At 42.8% G+C, this 23,037-nt stretch overlaps 2 protein-coding genes and 1 long non-coding RNA gene across 4 annotated transcripts in view; 1 reads left to right on the top strand and 2 right to left on the bottom strand.

Moving 5' to 3' along the window:
• Positions 1-563: 563 nt before the first annotated feature.
• LOC309369299 (zinc finger protein 213-like) lies at positions 564-18,163 on the bottom strand. Of its 2 annotated transcripts, XM_081910126.1 has the most exons (6): positions 18,089-18,163; positions 16,421-16,928; positions 14,355-14,436; positions 13,987-14,069; positions 12,787-13,049; positions 564-623 (listed from the first exon to the last, which is right to left on the bottom strand). In XM_081910126.1, exons 2-5 carry the CDS (start codon positions 16,835-16,837, stop codon positions 12,819-12,821), a joined length of 813 nt encoding a protein of 270 aa, XP_081766252.1. In that variant the 5' UTR covers positions 16,838-16,928; positions 18,089-18,163; the 3' UTR covers positions 564-623; positions 12,787-12,818. The 2 variants fall into 2 exon arrangements, with proteins under 2 accessions (XP_081766252.1, XP_081766251.1); XM_081910125.1 differs by lacking the exon at positions 564-623 and having other exon boundaries at positions 12,772-13,049.
• Positions 5,113-23,037, bottom strand: part of LOC309369086 (uncharacterized protein) — a 61,668-nt gene continuing 43,743 nt past the window's right edge. Inside the window, exon 6 of the mRNA XM_081909726.1 lies at positions 5,113-7,904. Within this exon, the coding sequence (XP_081765852.1) occupies positions 6,073-7,904 (1,832 nt within the window). The 3' untranslated portion in view covers positions 5,113-6,072. The remainder of the gene's footprint in view (positions 7,905-23,037) is intronic.
• Positions 19,768-20,688, top strand: LOC309369396. The gene is made up of 2 exons (XR_014168089.1): positions 19,768-19,993; positions 20,561-20,688. It is a non-coding gene; the product is annotated as an uncharacterized lncRNA (long non-coding RNA).

Here is a 23,037-nt window from a genome sequence, read left to right as displayed (position 1 = left end):
AAAAAAAAGAAAAAGACCCCTGGGGGTGGCCTCCTTAAATATTTTATTGGGGGAAGATGCCTAGGTCTTTAAGCATTGGTGCCTATTCCTACACCAACAGGTCTCAGGATGGTTACAACATACAAACACCAAACACCACATGTTAAAAGGGCATTAGATGTCAATTAGCAAAAGGGTTGGTAATAAAGTTGCGAATTTCCTGGCTCCTAAAGCTGTAAAATGGTATTCCCGACCTTTGTGTGGATTCTTTGATGGGAAGTGAGAGAGGAGCTCTGAATGAAGCTCTTTCCACATTCCACACACTGATAGGGTTTCTCCCCTGTATGAATTCTTTAATGGGAAGTGAGATCGGAGCTCTTCCTGAAGCGTTTTCCACATTCAACACACTGATAGGGTTTCTCCCCTCATAAGTTCTTTGATGGGAAGTGAGATTGTAGCTCCGACTGAAGCTCTTTCCACATTCCATGCACTGATAGAGTTTCTTTCCAATGAGATTTTTTGTTGGGAAGTGGAATGGGAGCTCTGACTGCAGCTTTCTCCACACTCTAAATTTTTATGTGGCTTCTCCTCTCTGGGGATTTTATCATGGTCACCTTTGTTCTCAATTTCTGATTCATCCCCATCTGCAATGGAGACCAAAAGGGATTAGAGCCTCAGGAACAAATGGAGAAGAATTGAAGGGAGTCGGGGGTGTCATTACCTGTATTGTTTGTCATTAACCATCATATTTATTATTATATTCTGATGAGTTGTTGAATGTTGGTTTGTTTGATATATAGTAGTGGTCAAAATTGTGGAAGACTTTTGGAAAAAAGTGTATTTCAGAGGTTTGATGGCTCATAACACCACTTCTTTTGGAATACTATCATAAAATAATATATCAATGGAAAGATAATTTAATGAAGACTGCAATTCAACAAAGGTTGTTCAATTACCCATATTCTATCAAACGTTATAGCCAAATAACCAGAAAAAGGAAGCACAACTTGCTTAGGTTGACCTTTGTCAGTGTGTTATGTGATTGCTATCAAGTTGGTTGGGGTTTTTTTTGTTCTTTCATTTAGTGAGGTTGTAAAACATAATGAAATTATAGAAATGGCACAAAGAATTAGGATATAGTTCCGTTCCACCTTAAGAGTCAGGCATGATTGTTGTGTGTCACATGCCTGTTTACTTCCTGGTCACTGGGAGTTTCCATTTTGTATATAGCTTTTGTTCCGGCTGTTTTTTGTTCTGGCTGTTGTAGAAACTCTGCAGAAAGAGTGTGCACAAGACTCGGAATGTGTCTGAGGCTCGTGTCGCTAATTGACTGATGCTGTCCTATGGGAGACCGGGAGATTGTCCGGAGACGACATGGAGGCTGCCTGATGGCCACATCTCCTTGGCAGTATCCCAACAGACTGGTCACCCAGAAAGCGATGTAAAATTGTACTATTAAGTGAACAAGGCTAGTTATGAATAGATTAGATGGGGGACTTCCGGGTTAGTGCCATCAACTAATGGCGGATTCCCTCCGAACTCCGGAGGGAATCGGCTCTGCAGGATCGGGTCTGGTCCGTAGCAGCGACGCAGGGACCCTTAAAAATCACAGGCACGGATGCCTGTGAGCGTGGTGACTCGGCGAGCACCATTTGCGCCCCCCAAACTGCGAAGGAGCCTTTTTAAAGGCTACGGAACGGGGACGGGGTGCGGCGCGGTGCTGTGAGTAGACTGCTCCTTCTGCGGAGTGAAGCCGCAAGCCATTGTCGGAGAGCGCTGACTTTTTCCTTGGAACAATTGGACTTTAAAGTAAAAACCCGTGAGTAATACGGAATTTGGAATTTAAAGAAAAATCTTTGTTGAATCAGGAATGAGCGGGGAAGGGTTAAAAAGGAAGTCCGCCCCCCCTCTTTGTAGATAATCTAAAGCAAAGAACCTGCTATCTAAGGTCGAGAGAATCCTTTCTTTCTTTTTTTAAAAGACTTCAACCTTCATGGTTTGACACTATTAATAAATTTTACTGGAGGATAAAAGATTAACTTTGGGAGCTGAAGTTTCACCCCCCTCAGACCCGGGAGCATCCCGCGAGAGAGCCTGTTGATGAAGTACTGAAGAGTTTGACAGCTGTCAAATTGGCTGTCAGAAGGAAAAAGAGAACTTTGTTTCTGTCGCTTCTGCTGGTTATATTTGTTACAATTTGTTGAAAATAAGGAAGGACTGATACAAATTAACTTGATTATTGGATTTGAGCTGAAAAAACATCAAGGAACCAAAATCCCCCTAGAGGGGGTTTAGGACATTACAATAATGGCTGGAGGAGGGAAAATTCAGACTGAACTGGATAGAACATTTGTTCTCTTGGGAAAGTTACAAGGTGAAATTGATGTTTTGGCTACAAGCGTCACAACTCTGATCCTAGCAGCAAACAATTTTGTTGAAGCTGATAAGGATTTGAAGCAGGAAGCTCATACAATTGGACAAATAGAGAAACTTGAGAGTTATGAGAACATGGATAAGGAGACATATGCTGTCCCTGAAGAAAAGGAAGGAGGAGCTGTAATTTTGCAGATGTCAAAGGAGAGTTATGAGAACATGGAGAAGGAGACATATGCTGTCCCTGAAGAAAAGGAAGGAGGAGCTGTAATTTTGCAGATGTCTAAGGAGAGTTGCAATTTGTGGCCTGACATGAAGGCAACAAAGGAGAATAATAATTTGATGTGGAAAGCCTGGCCTGAATTGGTGAGCCCAAAACTGAGAGATCCCCTCATGTGGAGATCTGAAGACCGAAGGATTATAAATTTGATCAAGGTGGAAGTTGGAGCTTTGGGGACATTTGGACTTGAAAGGAGTATGAAACAAGATTTGGAGTACCCCATAGGCTCTATCTTTAAGCATGGAGGGCTGACTGGAAAAAACATGGATCCTGTTGGGCCGAAGCCTCTCCGAAATTTGGGGTTCAACATTAAGGACTATCAAAAAGGCCGGCAGAGAGGAACTGAAAGAGATTTAAGAGCCTCGGATGTGAGATCTCCAGGCTAAACAATATATTGAACTGATGAACACTTGTTGGGGACTGAAACTGGGAAAGGGGTGGGTGGAGTCTGGGAATCCAAAGGGTATATAACTATAACTTGCTTTGTTTTTATTTTGTTTTGCTATTTGTTTGGAATTGGGGAAAGCCATGGAAGGGAAATTTTGGTCAACTTTAGGAAAAATGTTTAAGAAGGAGCAACGATGTTTAAGTATTGATGTTTAAATTTGGATAAGATAAAATTGGTTTTCAAAACGCTTTAAATTAAATGAAAATAAGGTTGGTAAAACTAAATTGAGGAAATGGAAGAATTATCAAGTTAAAGTTGAGAAATAAGTAATAAGGATTTGCTGAATAATTCAAATTGGAATACAAGAAGGGGAGGTGTGAGGAGGTCTGAGAAATAAGTTAAATGAAAATAAGTAATTGGAATTTTATGTGTTTTTAACTGTTTTTCTTTTTTAAATTTTGGATTTTTGTATTTCTGTTATTTTCTGTTTAATTGTTGTTTTTGTGTGTTTTTTGAAAATGCTAATAAATATTCATTAAAAAAAATAAAAAATGAATAGATTAGATGAAAGATTGGGAAAAACTTAGCCAAAGCTGGCATTTCTATATTATTGAAGAGGTATAAGGAGACTCAGCCACTACAAAATCAGACTGGTAAAGGCAGGAAAACATGCAGAAAGGCAAGTGATGATCAAAGAATGGAGAGACTGTCTCTACCTGACAGAATAATAATAATAATAATAATAAATTTTATTTATATCCCACCCTCCCCAGCCGAAGCTGGGCTCAGGGTGGCTAACAACAATCAAAATAATCCAACATTCTAAAAACATTCATTATAAAATTAATTAAAATCAAAATTGATGGCAACCATTAAGCAAAATTCTGTGCAGATTGCCAGAGGAGGGGGTCAGGCTGCGCCCTGACCAAAGGCCTGGTGGAACAGCTCTGTCTTGCAGGCCCTGCGGAAAGATGTCAGGTCCCGCAGGGCCCTAGTCTCTTGTGACAGAGCGTTCCAAGAAAATCATCTTGGTGTATACAAGATCACATGGCGAGATGTAATGTGAAGTTGAGTGCAAGGACTGGTCTAAATGTTAGAATTCTAAGGAAAAAGCCATTGTTATCTCTAAAGCATGAGTTTGACCAAAGTGTGGGAGGCAGTGGAAGACAGGAGTGCATGGCGTGCTATGGTCCATGGGGTCACAAAGAGTCTTACACAACTAAAGAAAATCTCTCAAGCAAAGGTTGAAAAGATTAAACCCATGTTAACTGGACAGTGGAACAATGGGACAGTGTTATTTGGAGGGATGAGACTCAAATCTCCTTGCTTGGTAGTGATGGCATGAAATACACAAGGGGGGAAATCAGAGAAGATTTACATGCTACTTGCATTAGACCGACCATGAAACACCCAGATAGTGTGATGATCTGAGGTTGTATGGCAGCAAAGGGTGTGGGCAGAATTTTCGTCATTAATGGGAATGTAAATGCCCCAAATATATAATTGAAATACTTTAGCCCAAACTGAAGGCTTCCACAGGTGATCTTTACCCAGATACTGAAGCACTTATATATATTTATATAAATAATTATTTATATATTTATTTTCTATTTCAACAGGATTCAGCTCCATGTCCTGTTGCTGCTGTGTGCAAAAGGTGCTTTCAAGATAATCCTATTCCATTGCTGGAATGGCTTGGGAATAGCCCAAACATTAACCCAATCAGAAATCAATGGAGCCAACTAAAGAAACTTGTTTGTTAGAAGCAATCCAGCAATAAAGCCCAATTAACAGAGGCAATACGGTAATTCAATCTTGGTTTCACATTCTTACAACTGCAGAACCTTACTAGCTAGCAGGACCAATGGGGAGGGATGATGGGAACTGTAGTCCGGGAGCTGCTGGGGACCCAAGTTTGGGAAACGTTGCTTCAAAGCAACTTCTGCGCTTCACCCGCAAAGATGGGACCTGTCCACGTTTGTATTTTCTTGCATTTTGTTTTCTTCATGACCTTTGTGAGTTTATTTTTTTAATTTTTTAAGAGAAGAATAAAAGGTTGTGTTTCAAAAAACACACACCAAAAACTTGGGGGTGGCATCCTTAAATATTTTATTGGGGGTGGGGCAAAGACCCCTAGGCCTTTAAGAGTTGGCGCCTATTCCCTACACCAACAGGTCTCAGGATGGTTACAACATAAAACACAACATAAAAACACAAAACATCACATGTTAAAAGGGCATTAGATTTTTTTTTTCAAGAAAATTATTTATTAATGTTCTTATGTTACATTGGTAAACATTATCATGTAACATCACAAGGCTTATTATACTATAATTTTCAACATGTATACAAAGTTTATATGCTAAAAGAAAAAGAAAAGAAGGACAAAAAATTATTCCAAAATCATATATGTACCAACACTTTGGACTTCCTGTCTATCCCGTTGTATATTCCTTTTTCACAAATGACTGTGCTCTTATTACTGTATATTTCTTTACATTTTATCTAATACATTCCTATATCAATATGTACCCTTTGTCTTATTTCTCAACTCAGTCTCTTTCCAACGTCAATTGAATGCTAGCATAGATAGCGAACCATTACTGTATTTTTGAACATATATCTATCCCACTTTTCCATATATTTTTGTTTTGAATTGCCTCTCGGGCTATTTGTCAACTGCATTTCATCAAATTCTTGTAGCTTGTTATGCCAGTCCATTATTGTCGGGACTTCTGCTTCCTTCCACCCCTTTCCCACCAAAGGCCAAGCTGCAGCCGTTGCATATAAGAATACCTCCCTAAAGGCATCCGGGATGTCCCTGCCAACAATACTTAACAGAATTCCCTCTGGTCTTTTTAGAAAGGTTATTCCAAACATTTTTTTAAACTCATCATAAATTAAGGCCCATAACACTTTGATTTTCATACACGTCAATTAGCCAAAAGCCTGGATTCTAAAGCTGTATGTTTTCCCCCACCTTTGTATGAATTCTTTGAGGGGAAGTGAGATGGTGGCTGTGACTGAAGCTCTTTCCACATTCCACACACTGTTAGGGTTTTGCCACTGTATGAATTCTTTGATGGGAAGTGAGATGGTGGCTGTGACTGAAGCTCTTTCCACATTCCACACACTGATAGGGTTTCTCCCCTGTATGAATTCTTTGATGGGAAGTGAGCTCGTAGCGTGTCCTGAACCTCTTTCCACATTCAACACACTGATAGGGTTTTACCTCTGTATGAATTCTTTGATGGGAAGTGAGAGAGGAGCTACCAGTGAAGCTCTTTCCACATTCCACACACTGATAGGGTTTCTCCCCTCTATGAATTCTTTGATGGGAAGTGAGATTCTGGCTGCGATCGAAGCTCTTTCCACATTCCACGCACTGATAAGGTCTCTCCCCTGTATGAATTCTTTGATGGGAAGTGAGAGTAGAGCTCTGTCTGAAGCTCTTTCCACATTCAACACACTGATAGGGTTTCTCTCCTGTATGAATTCTTTGATGGGAAGTGAGCACGTAGTGTGTCCTGAACCTCTTTCCACATTCCACACACTGATAGGGTTTCTCTCCTGTATGAATTCTTTGATGGGAACTGAGCACGTGGTGTGCCCTGAACCTCTTTCCACATTCCACACACTGATAGGGTTTCCCCCCTGTATGAATTCTTTGATGGGAAGTGAGAGAGGAGCTATTAGTGAAACTCTTTCCACATTCCACACACTGATAGGGTTTCTCCCCTCTATGAATTCTTTGATGGGAAGTGAGATTCTGGCTGCGACTGAAGCTCTTTCCACATCCCACGCACTGATAAGGTTTCACCCCTGTATGAATTCTTTGATGGGAAGTGAGAGCAGAGCTCTGACGGAAGCTCTTTCCACATTCCACACACTGATAGGGTTTCTCTCCTGTGTGAATTCTTTGATGGGAAGTGAGCTCGTAGCATGTCCTGAACCTCTTTCCACATTCCACACACTGATAGGGTTTCTCTCCTGTGTGAATTCTTTGATGGGAAGTGAGCTCGTAGCATGTCCTGAACCTCTTTCCACATTCCACACACTGATAGGGTTTCTCTCCTGTGTGAATTCTTTGATGGGAAGTGAGCTCGTAGCATGTCCTGAACCTCTTTCCACATTCCACACACTGATAGGGTTTTTCCCCTGTATGAATTCTTTGATGGGAAGTGAGAGAGGAGCTATCATTGAAGCTCTTTCCACATTCCACACACTGATAGGGTTTCTCCCCTGTATGATTTCTTTGATGGGAAGTGAGATGGGAGCTCTGACGGAAACTCTTTCCACATTTCACACACTGATAGGGTTTCTCCCCTGTATGAATTCTTTGATGGGAAGTGAGATCGGAGCCCTGACGGAAGCTCTTTCCACATTCCACACACTGATAGGGTTTCTCCCCTGTATGAATTCTTTGATGGGAAGTGAGAGCAGAGCTCTGACGGAAGCTCTTTCCACATTCCACACACTGATAGGGTTTCTCTCCTGTGTGAATTCTTTGATGGGAAGTGAGCTCGTAGCATGTCCTGAACCTCTTTCCACATTCCACACACTGATAGGGTTTTTCCCCTGTATGAATTCTTTGATGGGAAGTGAGAGAGGAGCTATCAGTGAAGCTCTCTCCACATTCCACACACTGATAGGGTTTCTCGCCTGTATGAATTCTCTGATGCTTAGTGAGATTGGAGTTCTGACTGAACCTCTTTTCACACTGCATGCACTGATAGAGTTTCTTTCCAATGAGATTTTGTTGATGGGAAGTGGAATGGGAGCTCTGACTGCAGCTTTCTCCACACTCCACATTTTTACCTGGCTTCTCCTCTCTTGGGATTTTGTCATGGTCAGCTTTGTTCTTGATTTCCGATACATAGCAATCTGCAATGGAGACAAAAAGGGATAAGAGCCTCTGGAATAAATGGAGAAGAACTGAAGGGAGTCGTGTCACGTGACAAAGACACATGAGAGCAGAAACAGGAAATAGGCTGGCAGGTGCTGGGAATGCACAATCATTTGCGTCTACTAAAGTCATTCAGGCCTAACTGCTAACTGTTGAGTCTGACTTGGCAGTCATTTTCTCTCTGTGTTCTCTGTAAGATTTCAGTCAGAGTCAGTCTGCCTCAGTTGTGAGCAGAGTCAGTATGTAATCTCAGTCAAACTGTTTGGAACCATGTTTTTATGAAGAAGTTGATTTTACCTCAGTAAAGATCTTATTCTTTCACTTAAGAACTCTGCACTATTAATTTACACTGTGCGTCAAATTGGGTGTGTGTTCATTACCTGTGTTGTTTGTCATTAACCAACATATTTATCATGGGATTCTGATGAGTTGTTGAATGTTGCTTTGTTTGATACACAGTAGTGATCAAAATCCCCTTCATGGATCACTGCCTTGCCGTGGCGAAGGGACTTGAATAACTCAGAGAAGCTATGCAAAGAAATAGAGGAAAACAATAGAATGGAAAAAGCAGAGATCTGTTCAAGAAAATTGGAGATATGAAAGGAACACTTTGTACAAAGATTACCATAATAAAGGACAAAAGTGGTAAGGAGCTAACAGAAGCAGAAGCCATCAAGAAGAGGTGGCAAGAATACACAGAGGAATTATACCAGAAAGATATGGATGTCTCATACACCCCAGGTAGTGTGGTTGCTGACCTTGAGCCAGACATCCTGGAGAGTGAAGTCAAACGGGCCTTAGAAAGCACTGCTAATAACAAGGCCAATGGAAGTGATGATATTCCAGATGAACTATTTAAAATTTTAAAAGATGATAGTGTTAAGTTGCTACACTCAATATTCCAGCAAGTTTTGAAAACTCAACAGTGGCCAGAAGATTGGAGAAGATCAGTCTACATCCCAATCCCAAAGAAAGGCAGTGCCAAAGAATGTTCCAACTACCGCACAATTGCACTCACTTCACACACTAGCAAGGTTATGCTTAAAATCCTACAAGGCAGGCTTAAGCAGTATGTGGACCGAGAACTCCCAGAAGTGCAAGCTGGATTTAGAAGGGGCAGAGGAACCAGAGACCAAATCGCAAACATGCGCTGGATTATGGAGAAAGCTAGAGAGTTCCAGAAAGACATCTACTTCTGCTTCATTGACAAAGGAAAAGTCTTTGACTGTGTTGACCACAGCAAACTTAAAGAAATGGGAGTGCCTGATCACCTCATCTGTCTCCTGAGATATCTTTATGTGTGACAAGAAGCTACAGTTAGAACTGGATATGGAACAACTGATTGGTTCAAAATTGGAAAAGGAGTACAACAAGGCTGTATATTGTCGCCCTGCTTATTTAAAGCTGGGCTGGATGAATCCCAAGCCAAAATTAAGATTGCCGGAAGAAATATCAGATATGCAGATGACACAACCTTGATGGCAGAAAGTGAGGAGGAATTAAAGAACCTTTTAATGAGGGTGAAAGAATAGAGTGCAAAATGTGGCCTTAAGCTCAACATCAAAAAAATGAAGATCATGGCCACTGGGCCCATCACCTCCTGTCAAATAGAAGAAGAAGAAATGGAGGCAGTGAGAGATTTTACTTCGTTGGGCTCCATGATCACTGCAGATGGTGATAGCAGTCACGAAATGTAAAGACGCCTGCTTCTTGGGAGAAAAGCAATGACAAACCTAGACAGCATCTTAAAAAGCAGAGATATCACCTTGCCAACAAAGGTCCATATAGTTAAAGCTATGGTTTTCCCAGTAGTGATGTATGGAAGTGAGAGCTGGACCATAAAGAAGGCTGATCACTGAAGAATTGATGCTTTTGAATTATGGTGCTGGAGGAGACTCTTGAGAGTCCCATGGACTGCAAGAAGATCAAACTGATCCATTCTGAAGGAAATCAGCCCTGAGTGCTCACTGGAAGGACAGACCCTGAAGCTGAGGCTCCAATACTTTGGCCACCTCATGAGAAGAGAAGACTCCCTGGAAAAGACCCTGATGTTGGGAAAGATGGAGGGCACAAGGAGAAGGGGATGACAGAGGACGAGATGGTTGGACAGTGTTCTTGAAGCTACCAGCATGAGTTTGACCAAACTGCAGGTGACAATGGAAGACAGGAGTGCCTGGCGTCCATGGGGTCACGAAGAGTCGGACACGACTAAGCGATTAAACACCAACAGCAGTGGTCAAAATTGTGGAAGCCTTTTGGGAAAAAAGTGTATTTCAGAGGTTTGATGGCTAATAACACCACTTCTTTTGGAGTAATATTATAAAGTTATATATCAGTGGGAAGATAATTTAATCAAGAATGCAATCCAAGAAAGTTTGTTCAATTATACGTATTCTATCAAACGTGTTCTATCAAACCAAATGACCAGACAAAGGAAGCACAACTTGCTTAGGTTGACTTTTGTCAGTGTGTTACGTGATTGCTAACAAGTTGGTTGGTTTTCTGTGTTCTTTCATTTAGTGAGGTTGAAAAACATAATAAAATTATAGAAACGGCACAAAGAGTTGACTGGTCACCCAGAAAGCAATGTAAAATAGTACTATTAAGTGAACAAGGCTACAGTTATGAAGAAATTAGAAGAAAGATTGGGGAAAACATAACCAAAGCTGGCCTTTCTATATTTTTGAAGCGTTATAAGGAGACTCAGTCACTATAAAATCAGATTGGTTAAGGCAGGAAAAGGTGCACAAAGGCAGATGACGATCAAAGAATGGAGAGACTGTCCCTACATGACATCTGGGTGTATACAAGATGACATGGGACAATGTAATGTGAAGTTGAGTGCAAGGACTGGTCTAAGGCTAGAATTCTAAGGAAAAAGCAATTGTTATCTCTCAAGCAACGCTTGAAAAGATTAAAACCGTGTTAACTGGACAGTGGAACAATGGGACAGTGTTATTTGGAGATATGGGACCCAAATCTCTTTGCTCGGTAGTGACGGCATGAAATACGCGAGGAGAAGAATCAGAGAAGATTTACATCCTACTTGCATTACACCGACCGTGAAACACCCAGATAGTGTGATGATCTTGGGTTGTATGGCAGCAAAAGGTGTGGGCAGAATTTGCGTAATTAATGGGAATGTAAATGCCCCCAAAATGGGAAGTGGGTGGCATTGTGGTCTAAACTACAGAGCCTAGGGCTTGCCAATCAGAAGGTCAGCAGTTCGAATCACCACGACGGGGTGAGCTCCAGTTGCTCGGTCCCAGCTCCTGCCAACCAAGCAGTTCGAAAGCATGTAAAAGTGCAAGTATATAAATAGGTACCGCTCCAGTGGGAAGGTAAACTGCATTTCTGTGCGCTGCTCTAGTTCGCCAGAAGAGGATTGGTCATGCTGACCACACGACCTGGAAGCTGTACGCCGGCTCCCTTGGCCAATAAAGCGAGATGAGCGCCACAACCCAAGAGTCGTTCGCCACTGGACTTAGCAGTCAGGGGTCCCTTTAACTTTAAACGCCCCCCAAATATATAAACGAAATGCTTGAGCCCAAACTGAAGCGTTCTGCAGGTGATCTTTTTCCCAGATAAGCTTGCTTATTTATTTATTTCAGCAGGATTCAGCTCCATGTCCTGTTCCTGCTGTGTGCAAACGGTCCTTTCAAGATGATCCTATTCCACTCCCGGAATGGCCTGGGAATAGCCCAAACTTTAATCCAATTGGAAATCTATGCAGCCGACTAAAGAAACTTGTTAATCAGAGGCAACCAAAGCAATAAGGCCCAAGTAACAGAGGCAATAATTCAGTCTTGGTTTCACATTATTACAGCTGCAGAACTAAAAACTTCATGGGAAGGTGTTGTAAGGCCGTAATTAAAGCTAAAGGTTACCAATGGTTACTAAAGGTTTCATATTTTTTCTTTATGACTGCTGTTCTAATAAATACGCCTTCATAAAAGTCATTGCATTACATTCTTCATTAAATTATCTTTCCATTGCTATATAATTTTATGGTATTACTCCACACAAAAGTGGTGTTATGAGCCACCAAACCTCAGAAATACACTTTTCACAAAAGGTTTCCAGAATTTTGGCTACTAGTAGCAACCCAGCCAGATGGGCATGGTAGAAATAAAAATTATTATTATTATTACTTCAGTGGTACCTCGATTTAAGAACTGTCCTGTTCCGGAAGAGATTAAGTTCGTAAACCGAGGTACCACTGTATCATCATCCTCAGCATCATCATCTCCAATGTCATCTCCATCTCCAATGTCAGTCCTTGTTATGGCTTGGTCTCTCCCACAAACGTGAGACGACTCTGGCTGTTAATAATTTCAGATTTATTGCTAAAACAACAAACTTGGACGGAGCTTCTCTACTCATCGTCCTCCCCACAAGATGGAGTTGCCCAGACTGAGCTCCTCCCCCTTCCCCAGCACGGAAGCCCCCACCTTCTCTTCCAGTATCTTTTGCGCTCAGATCCTACGAGATTTGGCAGAGAATGCTTCCTGCATTCCAGCGTCTGACTCACTCCTGTAGCTCTCACACAGCTGTCTGTCACTCTGTCTCTCTTTTTCTTCTCCCCTTTGTTCAGAGCTCAGATGACAGTTGCTCTCCCCCTCCTCTCTGCCTTCCGCTGCTAACTCTCCTCTCCCTAGGCCTGCTTCTTCTCTTCTGCCAGTCGTCTCTTTGGTCAAGCCAAGACTGACAGGAGCAAAAACAAAAACCTGAAGCTACTTAGCTTTACTTACAATTCTGAAGCTGACATTGAAGATGGCCTGGGAAGTTCAGACCAGCCCAATCCTGGTAGAAAAAGGAATAATTTGAGGAAGGTTGTTCAAAGAAAAAACTGTAATTTACTCTTTATTGTGGGGGTGTTAGGTTCCCAGGTGTTATAGGGGGCGCTGTTGAGCTCTGTGAAAATAGATGAGGTTGGTCCCATAGAGGTATTTTTTGAACTTCCAGGCAGATATGATGATCCCACAGGGAGCCTTACCAAGAGAGGCCAATATCCCACGATTCTCCTCCATGACGTCCTTATGCAGAGCTCTCTGGTCAGGATCCAGCAACGCCCACTCCTCGTCCGTGAAATGAACAGCAATATCTTCAAAGCACACTGGACCCTAAAAGAAAAAGGGAAATATCCTCCTCTGAGACAGCAGAAATATGATCTGCTACACAATGCTCCGTTGTTTCCTTCCTGTACATTGCGGTGTTGTTTCAATAGGATTGCTTTACTGCACATTTTAAACATGAATGCTTATTTTAGTCTGCATTTTATTTATGGGTGTTCATCTTTGTGCAAATAGATGGTACTCCACCTTGTGTTTTGCAAGTCATTCTGCCTACGAAAGCATTCCAGTTTTCCCAATGGAAGGATCCACTTTCTCCTCTCCTCCTGAGCTGTTCTGGGGAGTTCCCTCCCAATGCCCTAGAGCCAAATCCAAGGGGGTCATTGAGACGGGAAGGAATGAGGGGCCGGCCCCTTGTTGTAGCGGATGGGGCTGGTTCGGTGAATCCAGGCCACTATTTGTTCTCATTTGTCCAGTGCTTAGAAGACTATTTTAGCATTCAGAGATCAATACAGGAATAAAATAAGCTTGTCTTGGATGGCCATCTCTCTTGGATGATCTAGCAGAGATTTCTGCAATGTACGGGATCTGCTGGCTCTGAGAGACAAGCCGGGAGGGTGGCTTCTGGAAAAAGGAGAGGGAGCCACCAGTGGCTCTTCCTTATCCTGACTCACCTCTGTCTCTTGACCTTCCTCTCCCACTCGCCTCCTTCCTCTTCTGCCTTTGATTCTGCACTGCATTCTGTCACAGAGTCTCCCAGCTCACTAAGGCCTGTAACCCCTTCAGCTTCTGACACCTCCTCTTCCCAGGCTTCTCCCTCTTCCCCCTCTGACCGCCCATCCTTCTTCTACCTCCACTTCTTGGGCTCTCAGCCATCTTCCCCTCCTGGTTCCCCAGCTGCATCCTCCCACCATTCCTCTGTGCCCAACCAGTCCATGACATTGCTCCATCCCTCAGCCTCTGTCCCCACAAGGCAGCTTCCCCTGACCTGATCTGGTTCCACAGCCGCTGTTTCCCTTCTGCCCCCATGAAAAGACGGATCAGGAGATCTTGCCGGCATCCTTCTGTCACCTGCAAAAGGAAAAAACATAAACAGGATGCCAGGAGTGCCTGCTTCTCTCACAGGTGAAACAGGGCATCTCTAACTGCAGATGGGCCTTTGAGAAATCCTTACCTGCTGAGAGTATTTGGACGTTTATGCCCATTTCATATGTTAGTTGTGCAGAAATACATCTCTCCTCCTCTGGACCCTTCTTCCCAACTGTCTCCCCCCAAAAGAAGATGAAAAGAACCCTCAGATGAGTTGGAAAACCAACAGAATGAGACCAAATGGAGAAAAACCACCTTCCTCCTTACCCAGTGGCCTCTCTCTGGTGTCCAATGGAGGCCTCTCTGCCTCACAGGAATCCAGGTCCACTTCTGCAAAGAGATCCTTTCCCTGAAAAAGAAACAAGGATTCAAAACAGAGAATGGGGAGAAATACTAGAAAGAGAATGACAAAGACTTGAAGGGTGTGAGATCTCATTCCATGGATGCTTTCCCAGAAAACGGATGGGCCATCAGCAGACCATTATGGGATGTTCTCCGTCATGTTTGGAGCCCTTTGGGAGTATCCAGACGAAAGTCTTTCTCACCTGCTTTCTCTTTTTTTTAAAAAAAAATATTTATTAAGGGTTTTTTAAAAATACAAATGCATATATAATAAACAACATTATTTATATCATAACATGATTTCATCACTTCTTTGAACTCCCTCACGTCTCCCGCTCCCATTTACTTCATTATAAGTTTTTCCAAGCAAATTATCAACTTGATTACAATCTTATATCCACTCATTTAGGTATAATCTAATAGTTCTCCAAAAAGTTTATGTTTTCTTTAAATCTCACTTATCATCACATTCAAATCTAATTTAGTGGTGGCCAATTATTTATAATCTAGCATCCTTCTTAACATTCAACCAAATTACAATGTTTCTGTAAATACATCTTAAATTTCTTCCAGTCTTCCTCAATCCTCTCTTCTCCCAGGTCTCGGATTCTGCCAGTCATTTCGGCCAGTTGCATATAGTCCATCAGCTGCATCTGCCACTCTTCCAGTGTGGGTAGGTCTCGAGTTTTCCAGTTCTTAGCGATGAGTATCCTTGCTGCTGTTGTTGCATACATAAAAAATGTTCGGTCCTTCTTTAACACCCTCTGGCCTACAATACCCAAAAGGAAGGCCTCTGGTTTCTTGGTGAAGGTATACTTAAATACCTTTTTCAGCTCATTATATATCATTTCCCAGAAGGCCTTCACTTTAGGGCAGGTCCACCAGAGGTGAAAGAATGTTCCTTCACTTTCTTTACATTTCCAACATTTATTATCAGACGAATGGTATATTTTGGCAAGTTTAACTGGGGTCATGTACCATCTATATATCATTTTCATTACATTTTCCTTCAGAGCATTACATGCAGTGAAGTTCAGCCCAGTGGTCCACAACCTTTCCCAGTCCTCAAACATAATGTTATGCCCAATGTCCTGTGCCCACTTTATCATAGCCGATTTAACCAATTCGTCTTGTGTATTCCATTTTAACAACAAGTTATACATTCTAGATAGTACCTTAGTCTTTGGTTCTAACAATTCTGTTTCCAACTTCGATTTCTCCACCTGGAACCCTAATTTTTTGTCATTTTTAAAAACTTCTTTAATCTGAGCGTAGTGTAACCAGTCTCGCACTTTATCCTTCATTTTCTCCAAACTCTGCAGTTTCCAATTGTCTCCATCTTTTTCTAATATTTCCCAATATTTTGGCCATTTGGCCTCCATATTGGGTCTTTTTCGGGCCTTAGCTTCCAGAGGTGAAAGCCACCTTGGAGTTTTATTTTCCAATAAGTCTTTATATTTTGTCCAGACATTAAATACTGCTTTCCTGACAATATGGTTTTTAAAGGCCTTATTGATCTTAACCTTGTCATACCATAAGTATGCATGCCAACCAAAAGCATTGTTAAAACCTTCCAAATCCAGTACATCAGTGTCTTCGAGAAGTAGCCAGTCTTTTAGCCAGCAGAAAGCTGCGGCTTCATAATACAACCTTAAGTCCGGCAGGGCAAAGCCCCCTCTCTCTTTCGCATCAGTTAATATCTTAAACTTAATTCTGGGCTTTTTGCCCTGCCAGACAAATTTAGAAATATCTCTCTGCCACTTCCGGAAGCACTCCGTCTTGTCCACAATCTGTAATGTTTGAAACAAAAACAACATTTTTGGCAATACATTCATCTTAATAGCAGCAATTCGGCCTAACAAAGAAAGCTTCAGTTTTGTCCAACTATCCAAGTCTCTCTTAATTTCAGAACAACATTTTTCATAGTTATCCTTAAATAGACTCAGATTTTTTGCTGTTATATTTACCCCTAGGTACTTTACTTTCTTAACCACAGTTTTTCTCACCTGCTTTCTCTCCTCTGCCTGACTCAGGAGGAAACCTTCGGCCAGGGCCACCGCCTGGGAACTGGTCTCTGCTCCGCATTCCCTCACCCAGCTCTCCATCTCCAGTGGAAGGACAGCCAGGAACTGCTCCAAGATCACCAGGTCCAGCATCTCAGCTTTCGTGTGCCTTTCTGGCTTCAGCCACTGGTGGCAAAAGTGGTAGAGTCGGCTGCAAACCTCTCGGGGTCCTTTGGCCTCCTGGCAGCAGAACTGCCTCAACTGCTGGCTCTGCACCTCTGAGCAGAGGGTGCCCTCCTCACTCAGGATCTTCTGCACTGGGTTTTCCCAGAATCCCCCACTGCTCCCAGTTTGGCTGGCATGGCCTCTTCCTGCTTCAGGGCCAGCTGAGTCTTGCTCATCCATCTGTGCTCTCAGGAAGCCTTTGAGAGATCGGAAGGAACCCTTTGGTCTTCTGACAAGTTCTGTCTGTCGTAATGAAAAGCTCTAGGAAATCCTACAAAGCAAATACATTGTTCTGTTACAGAATTTGTAGGACGGGGGGAAATGGTTCCCTGAGGAAGAATGGATGAGTCTTGCTGGGAACCAGGGCTGGACTGCACCGCATCCCAGACCATGAGCTATCTTTTTGAAAAGAAAGAGCAGGAAGAGGACAAGAACTAAGTCTCTTGCCTTCTAGCAATGCAAAATGTGGAGGCAACTGAAGGGATTTCTGGGAGATTAATCAACCTGGTTTCTGCTGCCCTCCAGTCAATGTATGAAGTCAGAACCGACTGAGAAGGGAGTCATTTGTATCTTGTGAAAAACGGATGCTTGGTCTAGTGGGGGTCCTCACCCGGGGGTCCTCAGGAGTTGCTCCCCCCCACTTCCCTGCTTCTGTCTCCTTTTCTTGCACTTGGACTCTGCCGCTCTCCAGACAGACTCCTGGGGTGGGGTCCCTTTTTGTTTACTATGAGGGCCAGGTATGTATCTGATCAACCCCCTGAGGGCCAAACGGGCAGGGCCAAAGACATCTCCCTTGAAATTTAGGCGGGTAATTTATTATTATTATTCTGTTAGATAGCTTAACACACACACAGACAGGCATTCACGCCAAGGTCCCTGGAGGCTGAGTGAGTAGCAGTGCCCATTTCCGGCTGCTTTGCCAGCAACAATCCCTTTGGGACAGAGAGGATGTGGTCCTGGGATGCCATGCTCTGGGTGCGAGGGGATTGCTGCAGTGGCCTCCGTGGGGAGCTGCCCTTGGAGACGACTGGGAAACTGGTCTGCAATGCAGCAGCCAGAATATGGGCTGGGATCCCTCTCTTTATTCCTGGCCTTTCTCTCCCACCTTTCCTTCCATCCTTCCTTCCTCCACATGGGTTTTTTTTTTTTTTAGGGGGGCTAGTCCACCTCCTCGTCCAGCTTTGGAAAACTATTTCCATAGGTTTCCTCTGTTGTGCAATGAGGCTGAGCAATGTCACAAAGAGTTAAAGCCCCAGAAAGGGGGGGGGCGGAGGGCCAGATGAGTTTGGGATCCTCTGATCTCCAGGAAGGAGAGCGTGGCAGACCTGGCCCCTCCCTGATCAGGCCCCCCAGGCCTCCTCCCCTGCTGCAGCCCTGGGACCCCCCCCGTCTCCCCACTGCACCCTCTGGGGGGAGAGAGAGGAGACTCACCAGATCCCAGGAGGGGACAGCGAGGCAGCCCTTGCAGGAGAGACCCCAAAGCAAGGAAAGGACTGGGGAGGGAGGGAGGGGCCTTGGCTCTGGAGGACCTGCCCCCTCTTGCTTCCTGGCCTCTCTAGGAAGGCAGCTCACTTCCTTTTAACCCTTGCCAAGCGGAGTCCCTCCAGCTCAGCCCTCTCTCGCTTGGCAGAACCTCAGATTTCTACTTTTTTAAATGCATTTAGGGGGCAGCTGCCCCCCTGGCTACGCCCACGCCCAGATATCCTTTTGGGGGTGAGGCTCTTGGGTGGACTCTGAGCATCTCCCTCCCTCATCTAGTCCAACCCCCAGCAATGCAGGAATCTCTGCTCAAGCATCCATGGCGGATGGCCGTCCGATCTCTGCTGAGAAACCTCCAAGGAAGGAGAGTCCACCACCTCCCAAGGGAGACCTTCTCCCTGCCCAACTGCTCTTAGATGTCCCTCAAGGCAGCGGGTCCTGAGTTCTAGCCCTGCTGAAACAATCGCACTGGCTGCCAAGGAGGAACCAAGCGAATTTCAAAATAAATAAATCCTATTCTCATCATAAATGAGTAATACTTTCTTATGCATGCTTTTTATGCTAATAAAAGAAGTATGCCATTTCCCTTTCCAGAAATGCTTAATTGCTAATTCAATGGACTGAAAATGGATGGTTGCTGTTTATTATGTTTTGGGAAGCTTTTAATATTGGATGGACTATTGTATTTTGATATTTTGTTGGAAGCTGCCCAGAGTGGCTGGGGAAATCCAGCCAGATGGGCGGGGTATAAATATATTATCATTATTATTGTTAATTGATTAAATTGATCAGATGAGTTTCCTCCTTTCAAAAGAGGCAGGTGGAATCTCCACGGTTGCTAATAGCATAACGTTGAAAGGCTAGTGAAATATGGGGAGCCCTAGAGCATCTGCTTGGCATGCAGAATGTCCCAGTCAGTGTAGACCAGGGGTCCTCAAACTATGTCCTGCACGGCTATTTCAGAACCCGCCAAGTGTCTGAGGCTGAAAGCATGTCATCAGTCCCCGCACTGCCCTGAGGTAAACGCCACAGGCGTGGTGGCGGCTCTACCAATGGAAGGCCAGGGGGTTTCGCCCGGGGATGAGGAAGGGTTGTCTTTTGGCTTGAGGGGCAAAGTTGAGGTTGGTGGAGGAAGGCAGGCTTGGGCCAATTCGGTTTCGTTCCGTAGAGGTTTACTTTAAAGGTGGGAGAAGGAAGTATAGTCCTATTTTTGTGCATGGAGCAGCGGTATTTCCACTCATGTGCTTTACATGCTCTGAAAGCTGGGATCTGTTTTGATATTTAGATTTTTAAAGGGTGGAATGGAACCGGATATTGGCCACCTTGTCAGCCTGGGGCAGGGGTCAGCAACCTTTTTCAGCTGTGGGGCAGTCCACCGTCCCTCAGACCATGTAGGGGACCAGACTATATTTTTTTGGGGTGGTGGTGGAATGAACGAATTCTTATGCCCCACAAATAACCCAGAGAGGCATTTTAAATAAAAGGACACATTCTACTCATCTAAAAACTTTGAATCCAGGAGGAAACTCTTGGAATAGCCTTGCCAGGAGCTCAGAGACGGACTCACCTGTCCCCATGTCCTTCTCTTTGCAGATGTGCTGCGGTTGCACATCTGTCACTCAGAGGTGAGTATTGGGGAGAACCAGAGCAGGGACTCAGACCTGCCCTCCTTGCCCCCCACTCTGCCCTCTCGGAGGTGGAGAAGCCCTCCCTTCGTGAGGAACTGACTTTGTATTTCAGCTGCTGGAGGAAGATCAGCTGTACCTGCCGGAGGTGATTCTGAACTGCCAGGCAGCTCAGCTCAGGGGGCTCCGAACCCTGAAGTGCTCCAAGCAGGAGAAGACCAAAGTCATCCTGGTGAGTGATGGGAGGTGTGGGAGACCCTCATGGGGAAGTGGGGGAGGGGCTTTGGGGAGGGGGTTGTCCATCTGCCGGAGAGGAGGACCCTGGTCTAGGTTCACATATCCTGTTTGAAAGGGGAATCATCTTAGGGACTTCCTGTGGAAATCTGGGTCAGGAATGCTGTTCCTTGAATGTACAACACACAAGACGTAACCGGCTGTGCATTCACATAAACAATACTCTTCTATATATTCTTATCACAATATCAAAGTTTATCTTGCACATAAACAATACATAAAGTGCAATAATATAGACGGAAGTCCCCAATAAATCATTCATAAAGACCAAATGTCCGCTAGTTTCTGTTCCACATACGTTCATAAAGTCCAAATTGGAGCCTATTACAGTTCCACATTCTTGACAAGGATTTCCGGAATAATGCCTTGTTTCGCTCTCATGGGCTCCATCCGTTATACATATTCTAAGTAATATAAAGGAATACAATGTTGTAATTCAACATATTTTAACAAATTAACAAACCTGTGAATGGATCAAGTTTGCTTTACATTTGTTGTTTTAAAGGGGTCACTTAAAGAAGAAAACCTTACAGCTGCAGATTCCTGTCACCTGTAGCTAAAATCAATGCTGCGCCTGTCTATATACATTGTAAGAGTTGTTGTTCACTGCAGAAACCACTGTGTTAAAAGTTCTATTATCTTTATACTTCATATATGGCATGTACTTTTATAGCACAATTCTTTATATAATTTTAATTTGTTAAATGATCTAGTGGTCGATCCACCACTCTGGTCACTGCTCCCTGAGAAAAGTTCAAGAACTCTGGGCAAAGACAATGGGTAGATCACTGGCAGGATTTTTATTACTGGGAGTAGATCCCAGTCTCTTGGAAGTTCTGGCATTGTGGCCATTTCAAGGTACTAGCACAACTTTAATTGCCACTCACCTTTTGTTGATATTAACTCATTTTCCAGTATTTTGCTAGTAACATCCTAGCCGCTGTTGTCGTGTAAAGAAACACTCTTTGATATTCTAAGAATAAGCATACCAAGTGAAAATAAAAGAGTGTTTCTTTACACAACAACAGCGGCTAGGATGTTAATAGCAAAATACTGGAAAATGAGTTTGATATTTGATATTCTAACAATAAGCATACCAAATGAAAATAAAAGAGGAAAGCTATGGTTTTCTTTAAAATAAATAGCTTTTATTTTATTTTATTTTACTTTATTTTCCCTTTGGGGACATGTCCACCACATGTGGAACAAGGTTCCCTCATTTTGTCTGCATCTCCAACATTTATTGCTGATATTTATTTATTTTGACTGATTTGGATGGGGTCAGGTACCATCTAAAAATCAGATAGCACGTGGTGAATTTTATGTCTTTTCCCATAATTTCCCCCATTTTTCATCTTGATTGGATAGCCACAATCGTGTGCCCATTTCACCTTCACGTCCTAGTCCTTAAGGTTCCTGCCTAGTAACAATCTGTGTGGTTTTGATAATATCTTTGTATTGTTTAATATTTAATAATAACTTTTTAAAAAATCTGCTATCTTTGAATCAAGTCCATTTATTTTTATCTGGAAAAATGTTTAACTGGTAATCTATCTTTTTTACTTTTGTTTTCTTTTTATATTTTTCCTTTTTTTGTATTTTTAGCATATAATAACAGTAGTAAATACCGGTATATGGAAATGTGATCCTAATATTGAAATGAATAAAATGCTAAACTCACTAAGATAATAATAGTGAAATGAATAAAATGCTTGGAGCTTCCCAAGAAAACTCAAGGAGATTCTCCCCTTTTTGGCTTTTACCTCTTCCCTTCATAACTGTGTCTTTAAGTCCCCAAAGTCCTGCCCCCCGCCCCCCCCCCACTTATAGGATATCCCTTCTACAGATGTCAAAAAGATCACAATTGCCTCAAGATAGGCAACTGATATTTAATTAGTATGTGGTGTATTCTGTGATATTATGGAGGAATGCTAACATGTGTCTGACAGTATGTTATTTCCACAAAGGGGGGGGGACCCATTTTTTGTGTATAATTGCTATTATGCTCAATGTATAGTGTCTTATTACCTACACCCCAATGGAGGATTCTCATGCATTTTAAGCTTTCAAATAGATCAGGCTATTGGGTAGTCCAGTATTTAGATTAGATCAATTTAAGTGGTTAAAATGAATGTTCTGCCAAAAATGTTATTCCTCTTTCAATCAGTCCCAGTAATTGTGAAAGATTTTTCAAAATGTTTCAAAAAATGGCAGAAATAAATTATCAGGTTTATCGGGGGGGGGGGGTCTCACGCATATTTATGGCATGGGAAAGGGCAGATATATAAAAAATGTTTTTATAACCATATAATTAGGAAATCACTAATGAGCATATGGGAGAGATACACTGGTACCCCAGGTTAAGTACTTAATTCATTCTGGAGGTCCGTTCTTAACCTGAAACTGTTCTTAACCTAAAGCACCACTTTAGCTAATAGGGCCTCCTGCTGCCGCCGCACGATTTCTGTTCTCATCCTGAAGCAAAGTTCTTAACCTGAAGCACTATTTCTGGGTTAGCGGAGTGTGTAACCTGAAGCGTATATAACCTGAAGCGTATGTAACTCGAGGTACCACTGTATAAAGATATATAAGAACAGAAGACCCCTTGGTGGCTTTCACCACATGAAGCTTTACTGCTCAAACTACTTGAAAAGAAAGGAAAGTGGCTTATGTATGCTGACCTGTTAAAGGATCAAGAAGGAAAATGGAACCGAAGAGATTACGAGGAAATAAAAGACCACTTTCAGAGTTGGTTGCACTATCGGCAACTACATGAAATATACAAAGAAGAGAATAAGAAAGGATTTAGCTACATGACATCTTGATTTCAAAAGGAAGTTGTAGAAGGGAAAGGGAAGTTGCTGAAAAGTGCATATAGTATTCTGCTAGAATGGGAAACAAAAGATGAAGAGGTGAAATCAGTCATGATTAAATGGGCACAAGATATAGGTCATAATTTAATGTTTGAAGATTGGGGAAGAT

The sequence above is a fragment of the Podarcis melisellensis genome, assembly GCF_964234715.1.
Source record: "Podarcis melisellensis genome assembly, chromosome: 4".
In the NCBI taxonomy this organism is placed as follows: Eukaryota; Metazoa; Chordata; class Lepidosauria; order Squamata; family Lacertidae; genus Podarcis; species Podarcis melisellensis.
Note: the sequence above shows the minus strand (reverse complement) of the source record. Positions and strands in the feature narration are given on the sequence as shown.